The sequence below is a fragment of the Canis lupus genome, chromosome 29 (assembly GCF_011100685.1).
Source record: "Canis lupus familiaris isolate Mischka breed German Shepherd chromosome 29, alternate assembly UU_Cfam_GSD_1.0, whole genome shotgun sequence".
In the NCBI taxonomy this organism is placed as follows: Eukaryota; Metazoa; Chordata; class Mammalia; order Carnivora; family Canidae; genus Canis; species Canis lupus.
This window is the reverse complement of record NC_049250.1, coordinates 25,201,467-25,225,820: the sequence shown is the minus strand read 5'-3', so window position 1 is coordinate 25,225,820 and position 24,354 is coordinate 25,201,467. Positions and strand designations below refer to the sequence as shown.

Here is a 24,354-nt window from a genome sequence, read left to right as displayed (position 1 = left end):
TCTCACCGAACGGTAGCTAAGATCTCACCAGAACCGCGCGGAAGTGAGGAGTCGCGGCCAGAGGCGCCCGCTGGAGCCTCCTCTCTGGGCCGGACCCCAGCCCGAGCCGCCAAAGGAGCCCCCCGCCCGGATCACAGGTAACAAAAGAAACACACACCAGTGCACCGGCTTCCGTGGGGGAAGGGGCCAGGATGGGGAACCCTCAGGAACTTGGGCATCGGCACAGAAACTTTATACAATTCCACGAGACATTTTATTATTATTATTATTATTATTATTATTATTATTATTATTATCAAAAAAATTTTTTTTCTGATAGGAAAGAGCTGAAAGAATGGGGGGAGGAGGGAGTGAACTAGAAGTAGCAGGAAGGCGAGACCCGACGCATTCCAGCCCCTCTCCCCTGCGCTGCTCCGGCCGGGAGGCGCACTTGATGCGGAGGGAGGCGAGGAAGGTGAAGTTCGTTTGTAGATGGGGAGGGGGGGCAGGGGGTAAACCAGTTCTCAGAGCCGGCCACAGCCCCCCCAGCACACACACACACGCGCACACACACACGCACACGCACCCTCTTTGCCCTTTGCCAAAAGGGAAGGGAAGATTCTTGACCCCGAGCGGCTGGCATCCGTCCTCCGGCGGCCGGAGCGCGGGGCCGGGGCTGCCGCCGCCGCCGGGTCCGCGGCCCCGAGGCCCGGCGCCCCCGCCTCCTAACGGACCTGCCTCGGCTCGCCGGCGCCCCGGTCCGCGCCGCCGCTCCGGCCGCCGCCGTCTACCTGCAGCCCCAGCCCCAGCCCCAGCCCCAGCCCCAGCCCCAGCCCCAGCCCCCGCTCGCGCCCGGGCCTCCGGGAGCCCCCGGGAGCCCCCGGGAGCCCCCGGCCCCGGGCGTGCGGACCCCCCGGTCCTCCGCCAGCCCCGCGCCCCGAGCGCCCTTCGGGGGACTTGCGAGAGGGAAGGGTGGGGGCGGGAAGGGGAGGAAGAAAAACGAGGCTGGATAACGGAGGATGGGGGGGGAGGGTGTAAAACTGCAGACAGAGGGGAGGGGGGGCTTCAAGCCCCACGGACCAGCGTCCAAACTTTCCGAGGATGAGCGCGGAGGAAGGCTCATCCCGGCCGGGCTGCGGGGGCGCGGGGCGCGCGGGGACCCCTGGCAGCGCCCGAGCCGCTGCGGGGCTGACAGCTTCCCCGGCGCCGCGGGGACGCCGCAGGCTCGCGGCGGAGACAGGACCCGAAAAGACAGGAAAAAGGAGAGAAAACCGCTCGGCCGAACGTGGAGCAGCCGCCACTTAATCCAAAAGTTAAATGCACCCCCCCCTCCTCCAAACGCAGTCCCCCCCCCACCACCACCACCAGCAAGAAAGTGGAAAATCAGGTCCCTCGGTGCCCCCTCCCTCTTTCAGCGGAGCAAATCCTCGAGCCAAAAAAGGGGGGAAAGAGATAGAAAAGGGGGGCAGAGCGGAAGAGATGGTCGGGATGAGGGGATGTGTGCGAGAGCGAGCGAGAGCGAGCGAGCTAGGGGCAGAGAGGGAGAGAGGCGGAGAGGGAGAGAGAGGGAGCGAAATATCAAAGATTGTGCAAGATCAGGCTGGAAAGATAATCGATACTCGACCTAAATTTAACACAAACTACTCAATAAAAGTTAAAGAAAAAACTTACTTTCCATTTCCCCTGCAGTTCCTACTCGATCTTCGCCTCTTTTTTTTTTGTTTGTTTGTGTTGCTTTTTATTTTACTTACAGCTGATCACATCCAAGTAACACGAGAGGGTTTCATTAAAAAAAAAAAAATTTAAAAATTAAAAAAAAAATAAAAAAATAATCCTCGAACTTTATTGGGTGAAAATAAAAACGCTGAAGCAGAAAGTGGGGGGCATGGAGCGGTCCTCGGGGGTCCGGGAGGAGTTAAAGCATGTGCCGACCGCGGTCTCGCTGTTTGGTTGTGAAGGGGTTGGGAAAAGGAGGAAAGGAAATGAAAATCCGATATGTCTTTATTCTGCTAATTATTATCGTTTTAGCCCTGTTTAAAAAAATGGCTGATTAAGTTGAGTGCGCATGTCTTTGTGTGTCTATTCCCGATATGCACTCTGGGAATGAGAGAGGAGAGTGAGGGAGAGGGAGAGGGAGAGGGGGGAGAGAGAGGTGTAATTAGTGAGGTGATCAACATTCCCCAGACTGCAAATGACGCGCAGCCCGGACTCGGAGCAGCCCGGGAGCCTCGCGGCTTGCAGGGCTCGGAGCGCTGCGGCGGGAGCCCGGGACGCTGCGACCGCGGCGCGGGCAGGGGATGGGGATCTCCGGGGCTCGCACCCCACGCGCCCCTGCGCGCGCGACTCCCAAACTTCATTAGACACACACACACACACACACACACACACTCTCTCTCTCTCTCTCTCTCTCCCCTCTCTCTCCCCCCCTCTCAGCAAAAAGGGAGAGAAAATAAAACATAAATACCAGCAAAGCAATGCCCTTGAACCAGTCGGATTTTTTTTTTTCTTTTTGTAATTTTAATGAAGCAAAGTCATTATTATCGGACCAGGGATTTGTTTACTAAGGGAGCTGTAAGAAGAAATCCAAGTTGGAGTGGTGAAGAGTTTGTCCTCTGCCTAATTTATTCTGTTGTGTACAAGAACGCATTTTAAGGGGCAAACGCGGGGGCCTGAGCAAATATGCAGATGTATGTAAATAAAGGGTGCCTGGCAGTGTGCAAACACCGCTCGGGGCCCAGCCTATTTCGGAAGGGAGGCTTGCACTCTGGGTTCACAGGCACCTATTTAAACACCGTATCCTTCGCTTGCACCCGCAGGAGAGAAAACCCAGGGCAGGGAAGGTGGAAGTGGCTAGTTGAGTCAAAGTAAACTTTCAAATGAGACTAAGTGATAGGCGCAAGGGTGATAGTGGGGATATGGTTCTGGCCTTTATGTAATATTTTTGAATATTTTATCAGAATTGCATAAGTTCAGTGTAATAGCTTTAAGAAGACTTAGGGAGGAGGAAAAAAAAAACCCTTTCATCTTGCAAGTCTGTTGAATTATCTTTCTTGAAGCACATTATGATGAATTTTAAAACCCCACTACAGATCTCATTAGAATGAAATATACTTGGTATTTTCTGGTGCAAAATTTAAGGTGGCTGATTCTCATTTGAAAATCTAATTATCTCTTTCCAATATTACAGATGTGAATATGAGTGACACTTTCATTAAAAGATAATTAACTAAAACTAGGAATAGACATACTTTTAAATACCCCCTACTGAATATCTGAATATGGAATATATATATATATATATATATATATATATATATATATATAATCACTTGCTACTCAGATAGCATCTCGATACACTGCTACACCACAGGTCACAAGTAGACACCATCTATGTAATATTTCAAAAATAGGGATTCTACAGAGAAGGTGAAAGCATAAACCAAACAAGCTAAAAACAGGAAATACTTGCAATGTCCAGCTTCCTGGACAGGTAAGGCGTCAGCTGCTTTTGAGTTGACAGGTCTTTGAAGTTCTGGATCGCCAGGATCTGCTTCAAAACCATGTCTTAGGCCTTAAGCACCAAATCTACCAAATACCAACAAAAAGGTTTATCGCACGAGCACTAAGAACAGCAGAGGCTGCAAACACGCATCTTTCTGGGCCTGAAACATTTCGTTATCGGGGAACATTTGGAAAATCCTAAAACTGATGTAAATGGCATTAAAAACCAAACAAAACACCTGGGAGGATAATAGCATAGTCCTCAAAAGAGCAGACCTAGGCCCAAATCAGAAAAGCTGGTTGCCTACAGCAGCTGGCTAAGGTTACAATGAAAGTCCAAAGGCTTGGGGTAGAGAATAAAAACCTAGATATGGTCTTTATTAAGAGGGGGGAAAAATAAGAAAGCAAATCACCACCTTAGGAATCTGAAGTCAATGTATGTACTAGTATAGTATAAACCAGGGCTACTAAGTGTTAACAGAAAGAGAATCATCTACCTCTCCAAAGACTCCATTCTGTTTTAAACTTGTTTGGGAAGAAATTTGCTCAAAGTGTATGGCTTTCCAAGATTTTTAAGTTACTTTGTTTACAGTCTTGTCTTCATACGGTAATGGTATCAATGGTGTGCTAACTGTCTGATTGCACCTCAGTTGAGTTTATGCATGTGCTTTAAGAAACATACATGGCCACGGTGGTAAAAATTTTGATTCTCTGTAACTTGCAAGTGAGGAAGGTGTTTATGTAGCATTGCTGTTTACAGAAAAACACCCCAGAGAGCAAAAATTCTGGCTTTAAAAAACTAGTTGAGGTGTGTGTTGGGGAAGGGGGTGGGGGCTTTTAAAAAGACTGAGGGGAAATGAAGGCAGGGAGACTTTCAGGTTCAAATCAGAAAAGATCAAGCCCTTTGCGGGAGAGGGCTCCATGTACAAGCTCACTGATGGAAAAACCATTTCCTGCGATTTCAGACGGGTAAATGCGTATGATGAAGGAAACACCTGAGAACAATAAGTCTGTTTCAGGCTCAGGTGAAGAAAGGGGTCTATTTCTGGCGTGGAAGAATAGGGAAATGATGATCATTTCGTTTTCAAGTTCTCCTTTATTTCTTTTGCCTTTTTTTCTCCCTGAAACATCATCAATAACATTAATGTCATTAATGTCAAAACACCAAACGTCAAATCAGGAAAACCATTTTAAAAATTTGGAGGCTATTTCTCCTCTACGCCCCCCATCCCTCTCTTTTCTTGGAAAATACACCCTTCTCTTTTCTTAGGAAATCTCTCTCTCTCTCTCTCTCTCTCTCTCTCTCAAGTGTGTGTGTGTGTGTGTGTGTGTGTGTGTGTGTGTGTGTGTGTGTGTTGGGGGGGAGCAGTTACTGAATTCTAAGTAAGAAAACAAAAGGAAGGAGGATTTGTAAGAGGAGCGCCCACTTTTGCAATCCCCTCTGCTAGCGAGTATTCCCACTCCTCGCCTGTGTGTGTTCTTTTTAATCATCTCTCTCTCATCCTCTTTCACCTCCTTCCTAAGAAGAGAAGCTGGGGTGAGGGTCGGGGTTAATGGGCTGAGGGGATGGGGCAGAGAGGGACTAGCGCGGAGTCAAGAGTCTCCTCCAGGGCTCGGCCTCGGAGCGCGCCCGCGCGAGGAGGGTCCCGGGGAGAAGCGGCTGCAGGTCTGCGTGGGGTGGGCCCGGGGGCGCGGAGCGCGGCGCCGCGGGCAGGGGCGCGGCGAGGCGGGCGAGCCCGAGCCCAGCCCGCGGGCCGCTCCGGGCCAAGGGCGCGATCTGCCCGGCTCGCCCCGGCTGCGCCCCGGCCCCTGGCGCCCTCCTTCTCGGCCCCTCGCTCCAGGAAGCCCAGCTGCTCCTCCCGGGTCTCTGCGGACCCCTTGCCGTCCACCTCTGACCCCGTCTCCCCCCCCACCCCGCCTCCACCCCCCTCCCCGCCAGCCCCCACTCTGCTGTCCCTAAACTCTGCGCGAACCCGCCGCCGCCCTCAAGGAACGTTTGGCTACTTTGTATTTCAAAGTGAAAGGAGCAGAGGTTTCCCTGCCGCACCGACAACTTTCCCTGCACCCTCCTGCACACTTTGCAGGGGCGACCCCGGGCCGGGCCGAGCCCACTCCCGGGCGCCGAGCGCCGAGTTGGGGGGGGAGAGCCAGAAAGGGGTACCAGCTGGTTAGGTGTTGAGTGTTGGAAGCAAGCAGTAATTAATATTGAGACAAAAGGTAATTTCCACTTCTCGACTTTTCCTTGGCGTATTTTATTCCCCAAATCTGTGCCGCGGACACTCTGGGCTTTGCAGCCGCTGGAAGGAGTCTCCCGCTGTCTGGTCCCGGACCCCCCTCCCCACCCCCGCCCTGCCCTCAACCAAGTCTGTAACAAATACCCCACCTCCCTCTCCCTCCTGTCCCGCCAGCTCAACACCAAGCCCAGCCCAAGGGGAAAAGGTTCCCAGTCTTTTGACCGCGCATCCGGGATCTATAGATGAGCTCAGTTTGAAACGAGGTATTACAAGATTTCAGCGTTAGGAACCCTTTATATCACCGCAGACACTTTCAGATCCTCAGCCCCCCTCCTCCTTCCCTCTTTTTGTTGGGTCTTCTCCACCCGGGGGCTATTTAACAAAGGCAGTCTGTTAACTAACATTTTTTAACTCAGCAACTCCTTTCCAAAACACACTTAAACTTGATACCAGTGTCTGTCATTTTGTGAGTGGGGAGGTGTGTGTGTCTGTGTGTGTGTGTGTGGGGGGGGGGGTGTGCAAAGGGGAGACGTGAAGTTGTCAGTGAATCGGAAAGTGCAGGGCTTATTTGGGATGGTGTCACAAACACATTATATTTACAGTGAAATAATTCAAGAATTAGTGTGGAAGAGTGCCAAATTTCATTACTACGAAAAAAAGTCTTTTTTTTTTTTTTTTTCCCTTGAGAACTCACAAAGCCGGGGGGTAGGGGGGGCCGGGAGGTTAAAATATGACCTAACTTCCAGAATGGACACTCTCTTTGATGGTGAGGGTGAGCTAGATGAAATGAAATTCAAAAAGGAAAGACATTTTAAGTGTGTATGTGTGTGTAGCATTTGTGGGCAGTTAAATCTGTCGCTGGATGCCTCCCTCCCCTCCCCCAACCTGCTTCTTATCTCCTTTGTGGTCTTTTTTGTCATAAAAATGCCCCCATCTTGATCCCGGGTCTCTATCTGTCCTTCCATATTTCTGTATGTTTCTCTCTTTCTAACTAAAGTCCCTTTTTGGTTTTTATTTGCAGTAAATCTCTTTTACCTTTTTTTTTTTCTTCCCCCCTGGAGGTTCTGACCTGGTTCTACTAGTGTTGCTGGGGTGGGGGGGCAGTCATTATTATGTAAAGTTAGGCACAGGTAAGGTGAGGAATGGGGGGAAAGGGAGGAGTTATAGAGGGTCTGAGGAGGGAAGAATTAGGGAGTGGAGAAGGCATAGGAGGAAGGGGGAGAAAGAAAAGTCAGACGCCCTCTGGCCTTTCAGAGGTCAGGGCTCAGACAGTGCTGTGACCTCCTTTCCCTCTAGGCAACCAGCCCAGTGTTTATAAACAAAATCAGACGGGACTCTCCCCAAACAATAGCACTTCACTAACTTCACAGGCACTTCTACAGCTCTTATGCAAATTAATGAGGACTCCTTATCACTTACCACTACACACCCCCACCCCCCTCAGCACTTGTATTCACACTTAGAGCACCCAAACCCAGGATCACTAGCACACCCTTCTCAAAACACATGGAGGTATTTCCAGCAAACATATCCAACAAAAATTTTACGTTTCATCTGGGGAAGATCTCTAAGAGACAACGATGTAGATGGGAAAAGATAGATAAGTGAGAAAAGAAAGAAAGAAAGAAAGAAAGAATTGAGAGTTCACTGAGTAGAAGACAAATTTGTGCGCTTTTAAAACCTGAAACATCTATATCTAGTCAAGGCAATGCTGTATAGACAATATAGAAACACTGGCCACCAAATAGAATTATTTGAAAACAGGACATTACATTCATCCCAACAACCACATTTCCAAGACAAAACTGCAGATCTTTATAGTTGAAGAAAAGCCACCACCTCTGTATGTAACGTTCCTAAATATTAGACACAAAAGCACCATTAAATCCTATAGCAAACAAACAGCCCATCTGATCTAAGTTACAAAATGTATAATTAAATCCATCTTCAATTACAGAAGGCAGCTAGCAGAAACTAAATCAAAGATTTTGAAACAAATGTTGATTGCCAAGGTACAGAAATGATAGCTTTACATTATATTGTAACCAAAACTCCATTTCAGGAATAAATTACAAGATAGGAAGAAAAAAAAAAAGGTGAAAGCAAAAGAGAGAGAGAGAGAGAAGAATTAAATGATTTCAAACTTTTGCTTTTAAATGATTATTACTGAAAGTCTAAGAGAAAAAGGTTAAAGAAAATATACCTCAGAGCAAAAAGATCATCTCCTTTTCTTCTTTGTCTATCAGTCCCCTGTTAAAGCATATGGAAAATGTTTTCAAAATGCCCAGATTTGGCACATTGTCATTGCAAAGAGAGGAGCGCAGTGATGCTGTTAGAGAAAATGGGAAATAAATTCAGGATTGGGTGCTGCCTCCTTCAATGCGGATTTATCTAAGTTTAATTTAATATTCCGCAATCACTGAATGATCGCATATAATTCACCAAGATTTTAAAGGGCTTTATTTAAATACCTTGAGCAACAAGAGAATGAAATTTAAACCATTACAGCCATTGCTTATATTTTTTTTATTTTCCTATTAGAAGAACTTTAACTGGCAATTTCTAATAATAAAAGGAAAAACGATAAAGGTTTGGATTTTTTAAAGGGAGATTGTTAAAGGAAAGCATTAGCTTTATTAAAATCATTCTGAACATAAAATCAAAAAGCACAAAATGGTTGTTTGTAAAACACTAAACCTTTAATCGATTTTATTGGCATTCCGATCGATTAGATAAACGGAAATCTATAGCAAACATCAAAGCATTTAAAACATTTTCTCTATCTCATTTATAAACAAAACTTTTCTTTTCAGCAGAAAAAAATGATTATCAAACGACTAACAGGAAATTCTTCAGATATCAAATTACGATAATAAAATTATTTCCACATGGAAAGGGATAATGACAATGATGATAGTAATTACAATAATGAATAATTCAACAACCCTTTGACATGTATGTTAGAACCTCCAGCAGAAACCGCTCTAAAGAGGGGGGGGGTACCTTAAAATAAATACTTTATTTTTTTAATTGAAGGATAGTTGAGAATACTTTATTTTTAAAGGAAATATTTTTTAGAGATGACTCTGGGGGAGTAGCTTAGGTGTGGCTGTCGGACAAGTGTTAACCTCCCTGCAATTGCAAACGAGTCCATGTCTTCGCCGGTGTTTTCCTTCCCAACTGCTACTTCTTTTTGGCAAAAATTAATATGCAAATGTCAATGAGCCCTTCCAGGTTTGCAAACTTGTATCCCGACCTGTCTCTTACTTATTCTAAAAAGGTGATTCTCCCGTTATAGAGGAAGGGGGGGGGAGGGGGGGAGGCCAAGAGCCGCTTCCCCAGACCTGAAGGTGATCACACAGATGATCTTTGAAGTGAAGGCGACCAATTTATTCGGAGATAGGGAAGCTGCTGTCCAGAGAAATGCAGCCAGCAGAGCTTGTGGCATTTTAGCTGCTGCAAAGGCAAGTGCTGCTGTAACGGGTATTATGTTTATTTGTTAAAGAAAATCAATGAAAGTGGCTGTAAAGTAGTTAGTGAGGCGTGTGTTTGGGACTCGCGGTGGATCGTGACTCTGGCAGGCGGAAGGAGCAGCTCTTGCCCGGGCCGGGGAGGTGCCCGCGCCGCCCGCAGCCGGGGAGCGCGCCGAGCCGCACCTGGCCCCGCGCCCCGCGCCCCGCGTCCTGGCTCCAGCTCTCTGCCCCGCGCGGCCGGGTCCCGGCGCTGGCACCTTCCACTCGCCGGCGGGGGCCTTCCCGCGCCCTCCCTCCGCACCACACACCTTTTTCCTCCTTTTCTCCTACTGACTCTGGTCGTTTCCTCCTTGACGCTACAGGTCTGAACTTCTCTACGCCTTTTCCTCCTATTGGAGCCTCCCTCTTCTGAACCTCGAAGTCTCTTCGGTGAATCGCGGAATATTTCTTTCCTACCCCGCCCCTCCCCCGGTTGCCTCTCCTGCCAATTATTTAGCACCCGGGTCTTCTTACCCTCGCACTTCTATCCTCTCCTCCAGACATTCCAGAGAGTTCTCATCACACCAGAATGCACTTTTTCCTCCTCCTCCTCCTCCTCCTCCTCCTCCTCCTCCTCCCCTTGGATTGGGGAGCTGGGGGGTGGAGGGGGGGGAGCGCAGGATTTTGAGTGGAACTCCCAGGGGTTTTATTCTATTCTTTTAACAGCTTTACTTTCCCTTTTCTTCTTTGCGTAACCTTCACCTACCTACTAATTTATAACAGAAGCGGGTTCTTTCCCTTTCATTTCCCAGTTTACAGTTTCCGTCTGGGGCCGTGCGTGGCCCGTGCACCCTCGGGCTCCCCCCTCCCGGGCCGCCCCCGGCAACTGCTGATCACGTACTGGGGTGCGGTCTCCCCGCACTTTCTCTCCTCGGAATAAGTTAGTTGCCTTGATTTCAAGTTCTCGGTAGAGCGCCTCTTTATTTGTCGAGCTCCCCCGCCGCCCAAATAACGGGTGGGGGCGGGGGGTGGGGGGAAAAGGTGCATCCCCCACTTACATCCCTCTTAGCAACCTTTTACCCCCGGTCCCAGCACCCGCGCAGGTAAGGTCTTGGGCGAATAACAACGAATTCTGGAACATTTTCCCTCTCAGAGCGTGCAGAGGGCTCATGGGTTATCTTGAGAGGGTCTCAAACCCCTCCCCGGTATCTCTGGCTTCGAGGGGTCACCGTTTCAGCCCCCACCCCCACCCCCACCCGCACCCCTCTTTCTCTTTCCCTCCCTCCCCGGCCGCCCCGGCTGCGGGAGGGGAGCGCAGGCTAAAGACCTCGTCCTCTCGCTGCTTGTTTCTAGCTGCTGCAGCTGCCGCGGAAATTCGCTGTGGCCGCTGCCTCTTCCCGCTTTAATCCCAGACCTCCAGTCATTGGGCAGCTCCTCAGAGGCAAGAAGTCAACACCATGGCAACCCGACAAGCCTATCAAATCACCGGCTGGCGTGACAGCAGCAGCGCTGCAGGCAGCAGTGGGCTGGGCGGAAGAGCAGTGGCCACGACGCTCAGGTACACAGTCTGGGAGTGGACAGCAACTGTCAGCCTCCAGTTCTGGCTACACAGATGTGCACCACCCAGTTCATAGCCCTGCCCTAGGTCCCCTAGCAGGTGAGGAGGAGGAGTTGGAGGAGGAGAGGAGGAGGAGGAGGAGGAGGAGGAGGAGGAGGAGGAGGAGGAGGAGAGGAGGAGGAGAATGACATATACACACATATAGGATTAGAAGAGCTTCGGGAGAGAGTTTCAAGCTAAAAGTAATCGAAGCCCTAGATTTTATGAACTGAGGGTGCCTTGTGCCCCAGCAGTAGATGAGACCAAGTCACAATAGCCACAGAACCAAATTTAAAGGGTTGGCCCAAAGGCGTGGGATTTTTCTTCCCCAGTTCTGTCAGCTTGCCTGCGCAAAAGTACTGCAACGTTGTGTTCTGGAGTTTCAAAAGTATAAAAGAGAATGTTACACTTTTAACTTTGTCTGCGAGTGTTGGAGTCTGCAAAAAAAAAAAAAAAAATACGGCTCAGTATCAATTTCAACTATGCTAACTGACTGCCTTGGAAATGACCTAAACTTTACCTGAAACTGCCTTTGCCTTGTGCTTTCCTAAAATGTGTGCTTTGTGTAAGGTGTGTTCTAGAGCTTCTCTGAAGAGAAGTAACCGAGGAGACTAGGGAATGGGTAACTAGGAAATCCGTGCATTCCTCTTGGGCCTACTTCATCGTTCGATTTCCTAATTTTTCTCAAGCTCCCAAGTAGGCAAAGAGAAGATGTCAGGATTTCCACTAATAATTCAGAGCACTTTTTTAATTTACGTGGTTTACTTTGAAACTGCATTTTACTTTTCCTTTTTTTCGTATTTTAAAAGCAAACAATGTTTTTGAGAAACATGCAACATATTTCTTATCAGCTCACCCAAATATTTGAACAATAGAGAATGCTATTATTGACCATATATCACCCTCTATCATTTATCTTGTGTTGATTTCTGATTTTGAGAGCACAAGTTTGTTGAAGTTGTATAAGGCGGCAAGAGAAATTCCATTCAGTAACGAAGTTAATGTGTCATCTTGAGGGAATCTTCTATGAATTCTAAAATCTACCTTTAAGTCCACTCCACATAAACACAATTCACTAAATAAACAATTTTCATATTGATCTAACATTTTTTATGAAGAGGCTCTCAGTGTGTAAGTATTTAAGTTATACTTGGCATGCATAAAATACTAGAGACCTGGAAAGGTTTCTCAAAACAGCAATTGCAATATTAAGCAGAATAAGGTAGAGAGCCAATTTTTGTGGCTCTAAGGAGAAATTCAGTGAAATCTTGAACTTTATTTCCTTACTTTCCCTATATTTCATTGTCGATGGATTCTAATATTAAAACAGTACTTTTCAACATACAATTTATTGTATACCAAAAATGAGATAATAACTGACACTGGAGAAATAGGTCATGATATACTAGAGAAAACTTTCGGATGTAATGTGATTTTTCCTACACTGAAACTCTAATAACATTCTGGTAGCATTTTCTTTTTCTGTGCTACTCTGCAGAGTTGTTCAATGAAGAACGGTCAAGCATAGAGAGCTAAAAGTTGGTTGTAGTCTAAATGGCTATGTCAGTGCCAAGTTATCCATATCCTTGAATATTTTTGGCTAATTCACATTGCATCTAACAAATATTGAGTGTCTATGTGGGAAATGTAAGAAGAAGCACAATACTACAATTTTTAATTAAAATACATATATTTAATTTGTTATCTTTCAGAACCAAACTTGTAAATTTAAAATGTTTTTAAAAGAGAAGTTAAATGAAGTATTCAAAAATCTTGCAGTACATTTCGACTTCAGTAAGAATAAATGAACACAGGAGATATGATAACATTTAAAAGTTTATTTCATTTAATAAATGATGATTCCTGAGTTATTGAAAAATTTAAAATACTCTAGGATCTATCATACTGTTTGTGATGGATGTGTAGTTTTACTAGTCAAAGACAGGAACAGATACCATCATTCAAACGTCCATCTATGTGTAATATTTCTAATTTTAAAAAGTTAAAATGAGATGTAGTAAGTAAATTAATACATTATATCTAAATGAAAACAAACATCTAAATATTCTATTGGGTTCTTTAATTTTCTTAGAAATTGTTATTTTTTCTTTATCGTAAGCTTGCCATGTAGATTATTGAAACTTAAAACAATTTTTGTAAATACCATACGGATACTATTTTTTAATCAAAAATCAATTCTACTGTTTACCTTAAAAATACCCTCAGATCATACAATATATGGCCGTCTGCCTAAATATAGACTAATGTCCATGCCACACACATGTTGCTAGTCATCTCTACATTCAATTCCTTACATTTAAAGCTGGTTTCTATACTTTTAGTGTTTTCAGTATTAGATGCTCTTGGAAAGAGGAAATTTCTCTTTTTTAGCCAATAAAAAATAAGACAGTAGAATTGAATGTAGTTTAAATGCTAAATTTAAAGAAAATCAGTAAAAGGATGCCTTGCTCGTTTTCAGCAGAACGGATACCATCTCCATAGAGTTCATTCTTGACCTTACCTGAGTAAGTACTTTAACTTAAAGTATGAGATGCACCTAGAGGGGTAATACATTGAGCTTAATAGGAAGACAGTTAATAACCTTTTTTCATCCTCGTGCACTATCAATCATGGCTGTCACCAGTCTGCTGAATCAAAGCAAAAGTGTTCTTCACAGATGACTGATTAGAAACGCAAAATCACAAGATCCATCTTCATGGTCACTTTTATTATAGTCATTTTTAAACTGACAGCAACCTGCTCAGTTTCAGCACACTGGGCATCACAAATAGTGTCACTCAGTGCAGCTGAGCATGAGAAGAGGTTGGTTGGATTATACTTAAAAATAATTAGGCCCTCAACCCTTTGTGGAACCAAGAAAAAGGTATTCCTCTTTCCATGCCCCTGTTCCCTCCTCCCATAACTTGCTCTGATTCCATTGTATCATTAGCTTACCATCTTGAAGGGAAGCAATGCAGGGTATAGTTTTATCCTCGCTAATTATCTAGGAATTAGGGAATGAATACATCCACTTGAGAGTTACAGATAACTTTTTGTCCACTGCTTTTTGTCAACATCATGAAAAACAACAACACTGCTACCCTTATAGTTAGGTTAAATAGGGTTCTTTTTACACAGAAATAGGTTTTTAGACTAAAGACTTCAGGAATCTAGGCAGCTAGGTATTAGTGAATGATTCTTGCTATAAGGAGCTCTTCTCAGTAGAAAACATTTAATAGCACCACCTGAATGCTGTAGCACTGGAATTAACTGAGGTTATAATTCTCCAAATGCATAATCTTAAAGGTGGTCAAGATATTTAACTATTAAGTAGCGATATAAATTTTCCATATGCAACCCCATATTATCTCCTTTTCAGCCCTAGAGTATTGAAAAATGACAAATTGGAAAACCAACAAGTAGATGTACATAAAAATCATTAAACTAGAGGGTTTGAAATAGTTTTGTCTGAGTCAAAGGGTAAGGAACTTTGTCTTTAACTTAGTCTTGATCTTTATGCTACAACGGCCCCCTTCAGATTTATTTCATGATATTTTCATGCATGCCTTTAGAATATTTTATGATACTATTGGGTACTAATGATATAAAAACTTATATGAGAAAAATTTTAATAGAAACATTATAAAATATATTGTGATTCTGGTGCTCATCCTATAGAGTTCTATTTCATATTCAGAAAGGAAAATCCAATTGGGTTTAAATTTTAATTCAGTAAATTTAACTTAATGCCCTATTTTAAACGCCTATACAGTCATCGTTTCCTTTCATCTCAAATATTCATTTTCTTGTTAATAGCAGAACACACAGAGAGAGAGAGAGAGAGAGAGGAAAGGAGAGAGAAAAATTTATCAATATTTTTTTACATAGCTTAATGCCTTCATATTCATTTTCAAACATGTTTAATATTCTAACCTTAATACTTCTTTGTGAAACTACCTATCCTTTTCCTCTGGCTCTCTCTCCACACCCACACGCCCACCCACACACACACACACACACACACACGCGCGCGCACATATACACACCTGTATTGCTTGATTCTAGATTATAAGAATGCTTTTCTTTTCTGTACAAAATGCATAGACAAGATACACATGATATTTACAGATTATATAATTACACGTATATAATGGAATATATTTATTTTACATGGATATAATAGATGCATAAATGTACTCTCTGTATATGTACATAAATGTATAAGAAGACTAATATTAATTTCCTTAAATGTTGTACTTTATGTTTCTAGAGATATATGTATTTAAAATAAAGAAATTATGAAATATTCCAATTAACTATCCAGTTTGATTTTATCTTTTTGAGCTAAGTTAAATTGTTTTAGAATTTAGATAGATGTATGTGCTAGTTGATGTTTTAAAATATTTCCATCTTATAAAAATTGATAATGACAATACTCAACATATTGTTCAGTATGTAAAATTATATTTAAATGAATTGTTTACATCCTTTAAAAGCTGTATTATTACATAAATGACAATGTAAATCACCTTAATGAGTTCGTATTCAGTTTACTTTAATGATAAAAATATAATTTCTCCTGACAATATGTGTGTGAGTGTGTGTGTGTGCGTGTGTGTGTGTGGGGGGGGTGTACATTCTCTTGCGTGTACGGGTGCTTAGTTTGGGTAAGTTTACAAATTTAAACAAGATAACGTCCCATAGAATTCAATATGATTGCTTTTAAAGCTAATTTTTAGTGTAAAAGATTCGTTCTGTCCAGGTTCTACTAGCCGAATATTTATGGAAGAGAGATTTATCTGAAATATCTGGACTTGGTGTGGCACTTTTTGCTACAAACCTAACTCAGTGAGATGATATGCATGATATTTGGCATAATCTTGGTAACCTATGCAGGTAGTCACAATAGATCCAATATGAATTTTTGATATGCATCATAAATATGAGCATTTATAAGGCTTATGAAAATTATAGATCTAAAATCATGTTTTCCTCTAGACAGGTCTTAACAAACTGAAAACAATTCCTTCCTTTATATTTTTAGAAACTTAATCAAAAGTACTTTTTCAAAAAATTAGTTTGTTTCAGAAGTTACTATGAAGCATTTTGATTTGAAAATTTTATGTTTGACATCATATGAAAACAAAACTCACATTTTAAACTTAATGGACAATTAATTTTATAAGTCTTTTGGGGAAAAAAAAAGGCAGCATCTTAATTTACCTGAAATGCTTATCTGACTATTTTGTTGCTGTTAGTTTTAACAGCCTATATTGTTTTGTGTGAATTTGCTTCATTGAGAATGTTATGTTTAAGTGAATATATAGCCATACAATATAATTAAATATCAGAATATCATGTGTTAAACCGGCTAGCAGGAGACTCTCATCATTTAGTTGTTAGAGATACACTTAATACATAAAAAAACATATTCATCAAGGAATATTTTGAACTAAAAAAAGACTAATGTTTATACATTTCAGTTTGGGCTGGAATTTATATTTGCACATTGCATGTAATATATGATATATGCATCTGTATACACAATTACACCTGAATACTATTATATCTAGATTATTGACTTCTTTAAAAGGTAAAATGCTGTCACACACAAATATTACAATTATCATTGCCATGCCTGCATTTATGCAACCTGAATATGCAATTATGGCATTTTTCTCTTTCCTAAAGTATGATCTTCCCTTGGTACTGGAATTGTTCTTTGTTGAATCTTTGTGATTAAAAAAAAAAAAGCTGTTATATGAGTGTCAGCTTGCAATAAATGTGTGAGAAGATGTACGGTCAGGATAGACTGGCCATCTCTTAGCGTGTCTTTTCTACCTGGGCTTCAGAGCTCTGGCTCCCAACTAGTGATATTTAAAGAGAAAAGAAATGAAAGAAAGGTCATACAAAAATCACCTTTAACATTTTATAGTAAGAAAGAGAAAATATTGAAATATTTACAATAATTTGTTATGTAATTCTATTTTAATTGCTTTTCTATATTAATTTTCAAAATGCTGTTATTTGCCACCTATCATTTAAAAATGTTATTTTGTTCAACTCCTACTTTTCACTCACAAAAAAGATGTAGTCCTGAAAAATCACCAAAACTGAAATTATTATTTTCTCTACCATTCATATTCCCCAAAGCTTTCTGCCACTCAGCCACTAAAGCTGGAAGGAAGATGCATTTTATAACAAATAGATTATTTTGATCACTGTGCTTTCTTCTTACCTTGAATTTCAGTTTACAAAGAAATATGCAAATAGATTTAATGACAACTTTTCAAAATGCAATCCAAGATGTTAGTGATGTTTTCAAGTAAAAAATTTAAGATAGTATGATATAAAGATCCCTTTTTTTGATAGCTAAAGCTTTTATATGTAAACCTTCACTTATGTATTACACAACCACTGAAGAATTTTAATGTATTGCAGTTCATTTTGCAATATTTGCACAAACATTCAGCGTAGTATTATGTTGCTTAGTTATTTCATTATATTATATTTCACATTTAGATTTTCATTTGAATTTTCCTGTTTTCAACATTTGGATATCATCTCATTAACTATCATAAACCAGTAGTTTAAGGAGGAGTAATTCTGAAACGTAAACACCCCTTCTAGAATTTTACAGCATTGCCATGGAAGAGAAAGACAGGACTAGCATTACTTTCCCCCAACCATTTCCCTGTTATGATTGTAAGAAAAGATCAGATGCTGTGGCAATTTTTTTCATATGTGATCTTTCTTTAGAATTATTTTCAAAGTCAACTGTCCTTAGACCTTATTTTCATCTCCAAAAAGCATTAAGTTTGCTTCTTTGTAAAATATTTCTTCATAACATATCTTAGTTTAATTCACTTTTAGCAAAAGAAACACCCAAACTCAATCTGGAGACCTCCTTCCAACATAATTTAGCTGGACCTTTTCTTAGTAAAGGTTTTCTGGTTTTCATTTTCACTTCATATTCTCAAATAAAAGATCCTTTGTTGTCTACCATTTGATTGGACTTAATGAAAAACACTCCATTTTAACTTAACAGTATTTCCTTTTGAATTTATTATATTTAAGAACACTGTCAAAAATCAAACATTTAATCTCAGGTTTTTATATTTCAAAATATATTACTATCACATGGCTCAGCGAGGTGATGTAAAAAGTATACTGAAAAGATTTCAAAAAGGAAAGCAAAAGCAAAAAAAACCCGGCTTCATTTTAATATGAAACTAAATACTATAGCTAATGTGCAGATTGGGTACGGCAGCTGACTGTAGACTAACATGTGACAGGGTGCCAACAGCAGAATTGTGCAGTATTGACTAAATGAGCTTCACTGATTTGTATTGAGGCTAATATCTTCTTTAAACAATTCCGTGTAAATTGTGCGTATAAAGTCATTGGAAGCTATTTCTCAGGACAGCCTCGCTGGCTAGCTACCTGCTGGAGTGAGGAAGATAATCAATAGGAAGAAATAGAGCTGAGCATGAGCCTGGGAAGCTTCAGAGCAGTTAATGCTGATAAAAGTAGATGATGTCAATATTTGGGAATAGCACAACTCTAGGATAATAGACAAAAGAGGAGTGCATATGTTGTAGGGTGTTCAAACAGGGGCAAAATTAAAGCCTAAGTGGCAGATGATGCCCTGGGCTGCAAAAGACATTATTTATGGCAGGTATTGTTAAATTTCTACTGAAATCCAAACAGAGCAAGATGTTATATGAAAAAGGCACCTAACTTTTATCAGAAGCTTAAATACCCGTTTTCATTTCAATGGTCAATAGGTTTTTGCTGATGATTGGTATAGGATAGACTGTCCTCCAGACATTTGGCAGATACATATTTTTACATATGTAATACCACATGTCTCATTAAGAAATCGTTTTTAATTCTCTAAGTTGCTTCCAAGATATAAAAAAAAATAATGTATAAAAGATAAAATGAGATCCGGCTGTCAGTCAAAGGGTGATGCCAAAGATACAAGCAAACCTAATTGTCTTTGCATATTACTTGTGATTATAGCAGACACCTTATCTTCTAGAGGTAGTAGAGTTATTGGAAGTGAGGTAATGATATATTTTTACTAATTTAATACTGAAAATCAGTTTTCCTCTTGCTGTCAGGCGATGAAATTTTGTTCTTCCGTGCTGATCTTTCTGTTGATGTATTATGACATAGTCTGTCAACATGAACAGATATGTGAAAGGAGATTGGGTGACTGAGATGTACCACCTGCATAGAACTCTTCTTGAATTTTAAGCATGGTATCATGTTTGGGGACAACAAGTAAGGCTGTGCTTGTTTTTAAAATGCTGTATTTTTATATAATTTAAGCCCAGCAAAACAGGTGGACTATATGACAACCCTTTACACCGGAAACGAGTGAGCCAAATCCAAACCACATATTTCAGAACACCTTTTAAAGAGGTCTTCCAAGTCCTAAGTTGATTCCTTAAAATGCAAAAAACAAGGTTTGAAAAATATAAAAGTTTCTCAAAAAGAGGAGAAATCAATTCTCACACGTTTGATTATCAAACGTAGCCATTTTCTCCCAAATTAAACAATTCCACAACTGTTACATACTTTTATTGTCGCAGATGTTTTTATTGTTTGGTGTTAGTTATCTGGATGATATCAAGCACATAATTCTGAGGTTAGGGAAAACAGCCATGCCTGATAGTTTTTACTTAAAACCAGCTAACAAATGTTATTAGAAAAGTAAGCATATTGATCTAGCATCTAACATTTTAAACATTGTTCTTACTCACAAAAATACAGAAATAAATGAGTTTTACCCAGCTTTTCATTTTATGCTTTTATTGGGGGGAATAAGGAGTTATTTGGAGAAGAATGTTTCATCTTTTCCAAATCACACATTGCAGTGACTCACACAAGATGCAGGATTACAATTAATATCATTTCAAATTCTAAATATAAAATCTTTGTAAGCTTTCTTACGAGTAAAAATATTTGCTCAAAAAATGCTAGTAGTTGTCATACACCCCATCCTTTTATCTTAAACACAGAGAAATAAAAGACCTTTAGTCATTATTGAATTCTAAAGAAGGCTTCATTTCAAATAAAGTATGAATTTTGATTTTGAGACACAGAAAAAAATATCCTTTAAGATCTATACTTCAACTAATTTGTTAATCTTGTGCCACTTTCAGCATTTGTCACACATATAGACCAGGAAATTGGCTCCATCTCATTCTAGCTCTGTATTGAATTAAAAACCTCTACTGCAAAGAAGAGCATGATGTGGGGAAAGAATAAATTTAGTTCTTTCTTTAGCAATGCACATATATTTCCATACATTTCACATCCTAAGGGAGCCTATGAATGCATTCAATAAATACAAAACTATAAACTATAATTCCAGAAAAGGCAAAGGTTTACATTTTTTTCTGATTTTAATATCCCATTTAAGTTTGAAGACTGAAAATTAAATACTTTCATACATTTTATTTTACTTTTTTTTTTTAGGAGACACATTCACTATTAGAAATAAATCTATAATAATGAATCTTAGTTGCTTCTTCCACTTGGATAATGTTAGCATGTTTAGATCAAAGCAAATTAAATATCTGTAGCAGCAAATTGAGAAAAAAATGTTTTATGCTATTTGAATCTATGTTTGCATTCAATACACCAAAGTCCACCTTGGGTAATCTAGTAGACATTATATGCAAACCATATATATGTATACATTAAAAGGGGTGTCCATTCCTATTTCATATTATAGGCTAATAGAAAAGGTATTTTTCAACAAATTGTGATAATAATGGAGTGTTTTTAAGCATGATGGGTGCATTTCTATTAAGATTTTGTGAAAATGAAATACGCCCCGCAGGTGAAGGAGATTACTAACTCTTGATATAGACTTGCTGTTTGTATAGTTCACTATGCTTTCAAGTATTTGAATCTGTGACTGCGTTCTGAGGAGACAGTGCAGTGCAGTAGATTTATGATGGCCTCACGGAAACAGAGCTAGCAAAGATTATGGCATACTTGTTTAGAAAAACGGTGAGCTGAAGGTTCCTGATTTACACTGACATATATCTAGATGAAGCCATAGTTTGCAAATTGCCTTGAGGAGTCATCTTTTATTAAGTGTTTGATAGGTATCAAAATGTACCTATCTATTTTAAAACATATCAAGAATGCTGATGTTATATTTGCAATGCTTTTCTTTTGTGTCTGTGGGTTAAAATATTTTTACTTATACATTTTTATTTTCTAAACAACTTAAAAATTAATATCCAGCAAGAAAAATCATGTCATATTAGGAGATACATTTCATAATATTTAAAAACTAAAAGGTCCCATAATGTGAAAAAATATAAAATTTCACAGCAAATCTGCATATTAATTAAGAGGTTCAAGGTCCTTATCGCTTTTGTTTTTGGTGTTGTTGTTTTACATTAATGTTCTTATTCAAGGATAAAGAAATAACCTTTTATTTATTTATTTTTTTAAAAAGATTTTATTTATTTATTCATGAGAGACACAGAGAGAAAGAGAGGCAGAGACATAGGCAGAGGGAGAAGCAAGATCCTCATGGGAAGCCGGATGGAGGACTCGATCCCAGGTCTCCAGGGTCACGCCCTGGGCTGAAGGCGGTGCTAAACCACTGAGCCACCTGGGCTACCCAAGAAATAACCTTTTAAAGACTGCACCTAAATTAGTCAACTTCCAACCTGTCACTCCCTGACTTCTTCCCGCTTTAAGTATTTAATCAACGTGGTCTTCATTGGAAGGATGCGGCTGTTTCTCCCTCACTTTATTAGGCCAGAGAATATCCCCCTTGACTGAATTCAGAACTGAAATTACGAGCAGATATGCTCAGAGACTTTTTTCCTATGGGAAGTCTTATCTATATATGATCAGAAATGACAGAATGCATGACACAAACTTGTAATCATTCCGCTATGCATTTCCAATTTCTGTGACTGCTATTTCTTGCTTGTGCCCCTTTTATTTTATAATAGTCCACAGTGTCACCATTCATATTTAGGAGAGCCCCATTTTTTCCTCAAGTTCCACAATGCCAATTCGTATGCTCCTACTTAATCTGAGAAATAAGTGCTTGGGAAAAGACGAGATACAAAATTAAATAACAGCTTTGAAGTTGCTGAACTCGCAGCTCCTTCCAAATCTTCATCTTGTTGGTTCCATTATCCTTGTATTTTACAGCTTAGGATTTTGGATGTTTAATACTGGTATTGTGTAAAGTGGGTGTTTCTAGAAGTCACACTTATGAATTATTGTGTGCCCCAACTGCTTCAGGGCATAAAATTTCTCTAACAGACAGCAGCTGACAGATTGGAAGAAACTGGCTCAAAGTGTCAGATAACTTTTAACTCCTAATGTTGAGTTTTGAAAGTATCTTTTGGGTCTCTGTTCTTAGGGATTTAGTAAGAACAAATGGAATGTACATGAAGCACATATTTCCACTATTGGCCTAGCCTTTTTATCATGGCTCAGGATACTTTTTTTAAAATAGTGGTAAAAATACATAACATGACATCTACCCTCTTAACAAATGTTAAGTGTATAGTACATTATTCTCAACTATAGGCAAAATATTCTACCGCAGATCTCTAGAACTTTTTCATTTCACGTAACTGAAACTTTATACCCATCAAACAGCAACTCCCCAGTTTCTTCTCCCCACTACCCCGCACCACCCTTTTACTCTATGAGTTTGACTGTTTCGGTGTCCCATGTAAGTGGAATCCTGCGGTATTTGTCCTTCTGTGACTGCTTTCTTTCACTTAGCATCATATATCCTCAAGGTGCATTGGGATACCTTTTTGTGCCTAATAGTATCCCCCTCTTCCTTGGAGGGTCCCAGAGAAGGGGACCAGTTGGAATGTTCCACACGTATAAAAAGTTCATTTACTAAGCGGTTGCAGGAGAGAAAAGAGAAGGATAAGAACAGGAAAACTGATTAATTCCCATAGGAAACAGGTACAAAGAGGTTGATGGCCACCATTCTTGTCATTGTCAACTGTTGCTCACTATGTGCCAGGCATAATGAGGAGGGCTTCATTTACATTGTCATATCCATCTGCTCTGCTTCCAGCTGAGATAACTACTGTTTTTCTCCCCACTTTACAGATGAAGGAAATTGAAGCCCAGAGAGATGAGGTGACTTGCCCAAGTCTACAAAGTAGATCAGCACTAGAGACAGTATCCAGACTTTGCTTTGAGCAACTATGCCACTTAGGTAAGAAATGCTCCTTTCTCTGAATATCAAGGAGTAATATTTGTCTACATCCATGAAGGAGAAACAGCTCTTCATTCTCCTAAGAAAGAAGGAGAAAATACTCTTGGTCAAAGTTGGCTGACTGTCTAGCTACTTTGTTCTGAAGAGCATAGCCCAGGATGTGGATATCAGAATGTTGGATGTGGCAGGTTTAATCTTTGAGGTTCTTTTTTGCTGAGTTGGTATCTAGACCCCCGTCAGTGGCAGTGGCAGTTTGTGAAAGATGCACAAATTTAGTGAAATCCAAGTATTCATAGGAAAGTATCTGTTTCCAAAGACATGTTTCTGTAACATTAATGGGACTCATTTGTGGTGTGCTCCTTTCTGAGAATGTTCTTTAGTTGTGGTTGTTGCATTTACACATCATTGTATGAGATCAAGTATAAACTTGTGGTACTGTGGAAGAGTTTATTATTTTTACTTCCTAGATCAGATTTAGTGTTTAACTTCCTGTACTCTCAATAATGATTGCTTTTATTATTCTTGTTGCGTTCACTTTTATTCAAAAAGATATTCACTAAAAATTGCTTGTTTTATTTACTCATAAAGATTGCAGGTGTTATGAAAATTGGCCATACTCATCTAGCCAAATCCCATCATAGGTTTATATTCTATTGTGGCAATATAAGTATTTTGCTTCAATAAAAAACTATGGAATTTATTCATGTATGGAGAATGCTTCACAGATAGTAGGGGTTCTTTCTGCGTTAACGGAATAAATGCATATTTGCTTTGATTAAAATCTTATTTAAAGAAGCCATAGGTCTTTGATCCCAACATCAGTCATTCAGATTGAATAAGTTAAAAATTACTTTGTTTTGTTTCCCTAGGGTGCTATGAAGACTAGAATTGGGCCTATGTAGTTTGCTGGCACCTCTAATGGTGGAAACAGAGAATGTCAGAGAGGAAAACAATTATTATTAAGCAAACAATACAGCAAAGTACATAGAGTGGAAGCATTAGACTCAGTGAAAAAGGAGTTTGAATTCTAGCTCCAGTTGATATGGTGTTATGACCCTAGGCCAGTTATTAACCTTTTCAAAAGTTTTCCTTTTGTATAAGGTGCATATTATAATAATAGAGAAAGACACCTCAAGAGATGGTTTTTAAGTATTCTGTGAAATAACACAAGACCTGGCACTGTGTAAATACTTAGCAACCATTCCTTACCATGATTAATATATAAGATATTTTAATGTCTCTAAGTATATATTGGCTTGCTATTTGAAAAGTTCTGCTTTTGGTATATTACACTAATGGATGATATTTCAAATCAGTAACTTTTATCTTGAGGATTCTCTCAAGAATCAAAGTACA

At 40.5% G+C, this 24,354-nt stretch overlaps 1 protein-coding gene across 1 annotated transcript in view; it reads left to right on the top strand.

Annotated features, from left to right (window-relative positions):
• LOC119877729 overlaps positions 1-24,354 on the top strand; it is a 122,082-nt gene that overhangs the window by 31,453 nt on the left and 66,275 nt on the right. Inside the window, exon 3 of the mRNA XM_038579857.1 lies at positions 10,520-10,836. Coding sequence (XP_038435785.1) covers positions 10,520-10,836 — 317 coding nt within the window. The remainder of the gene's footprint in view (positions 1-10,519; positions 10,837-24,354) is intronic.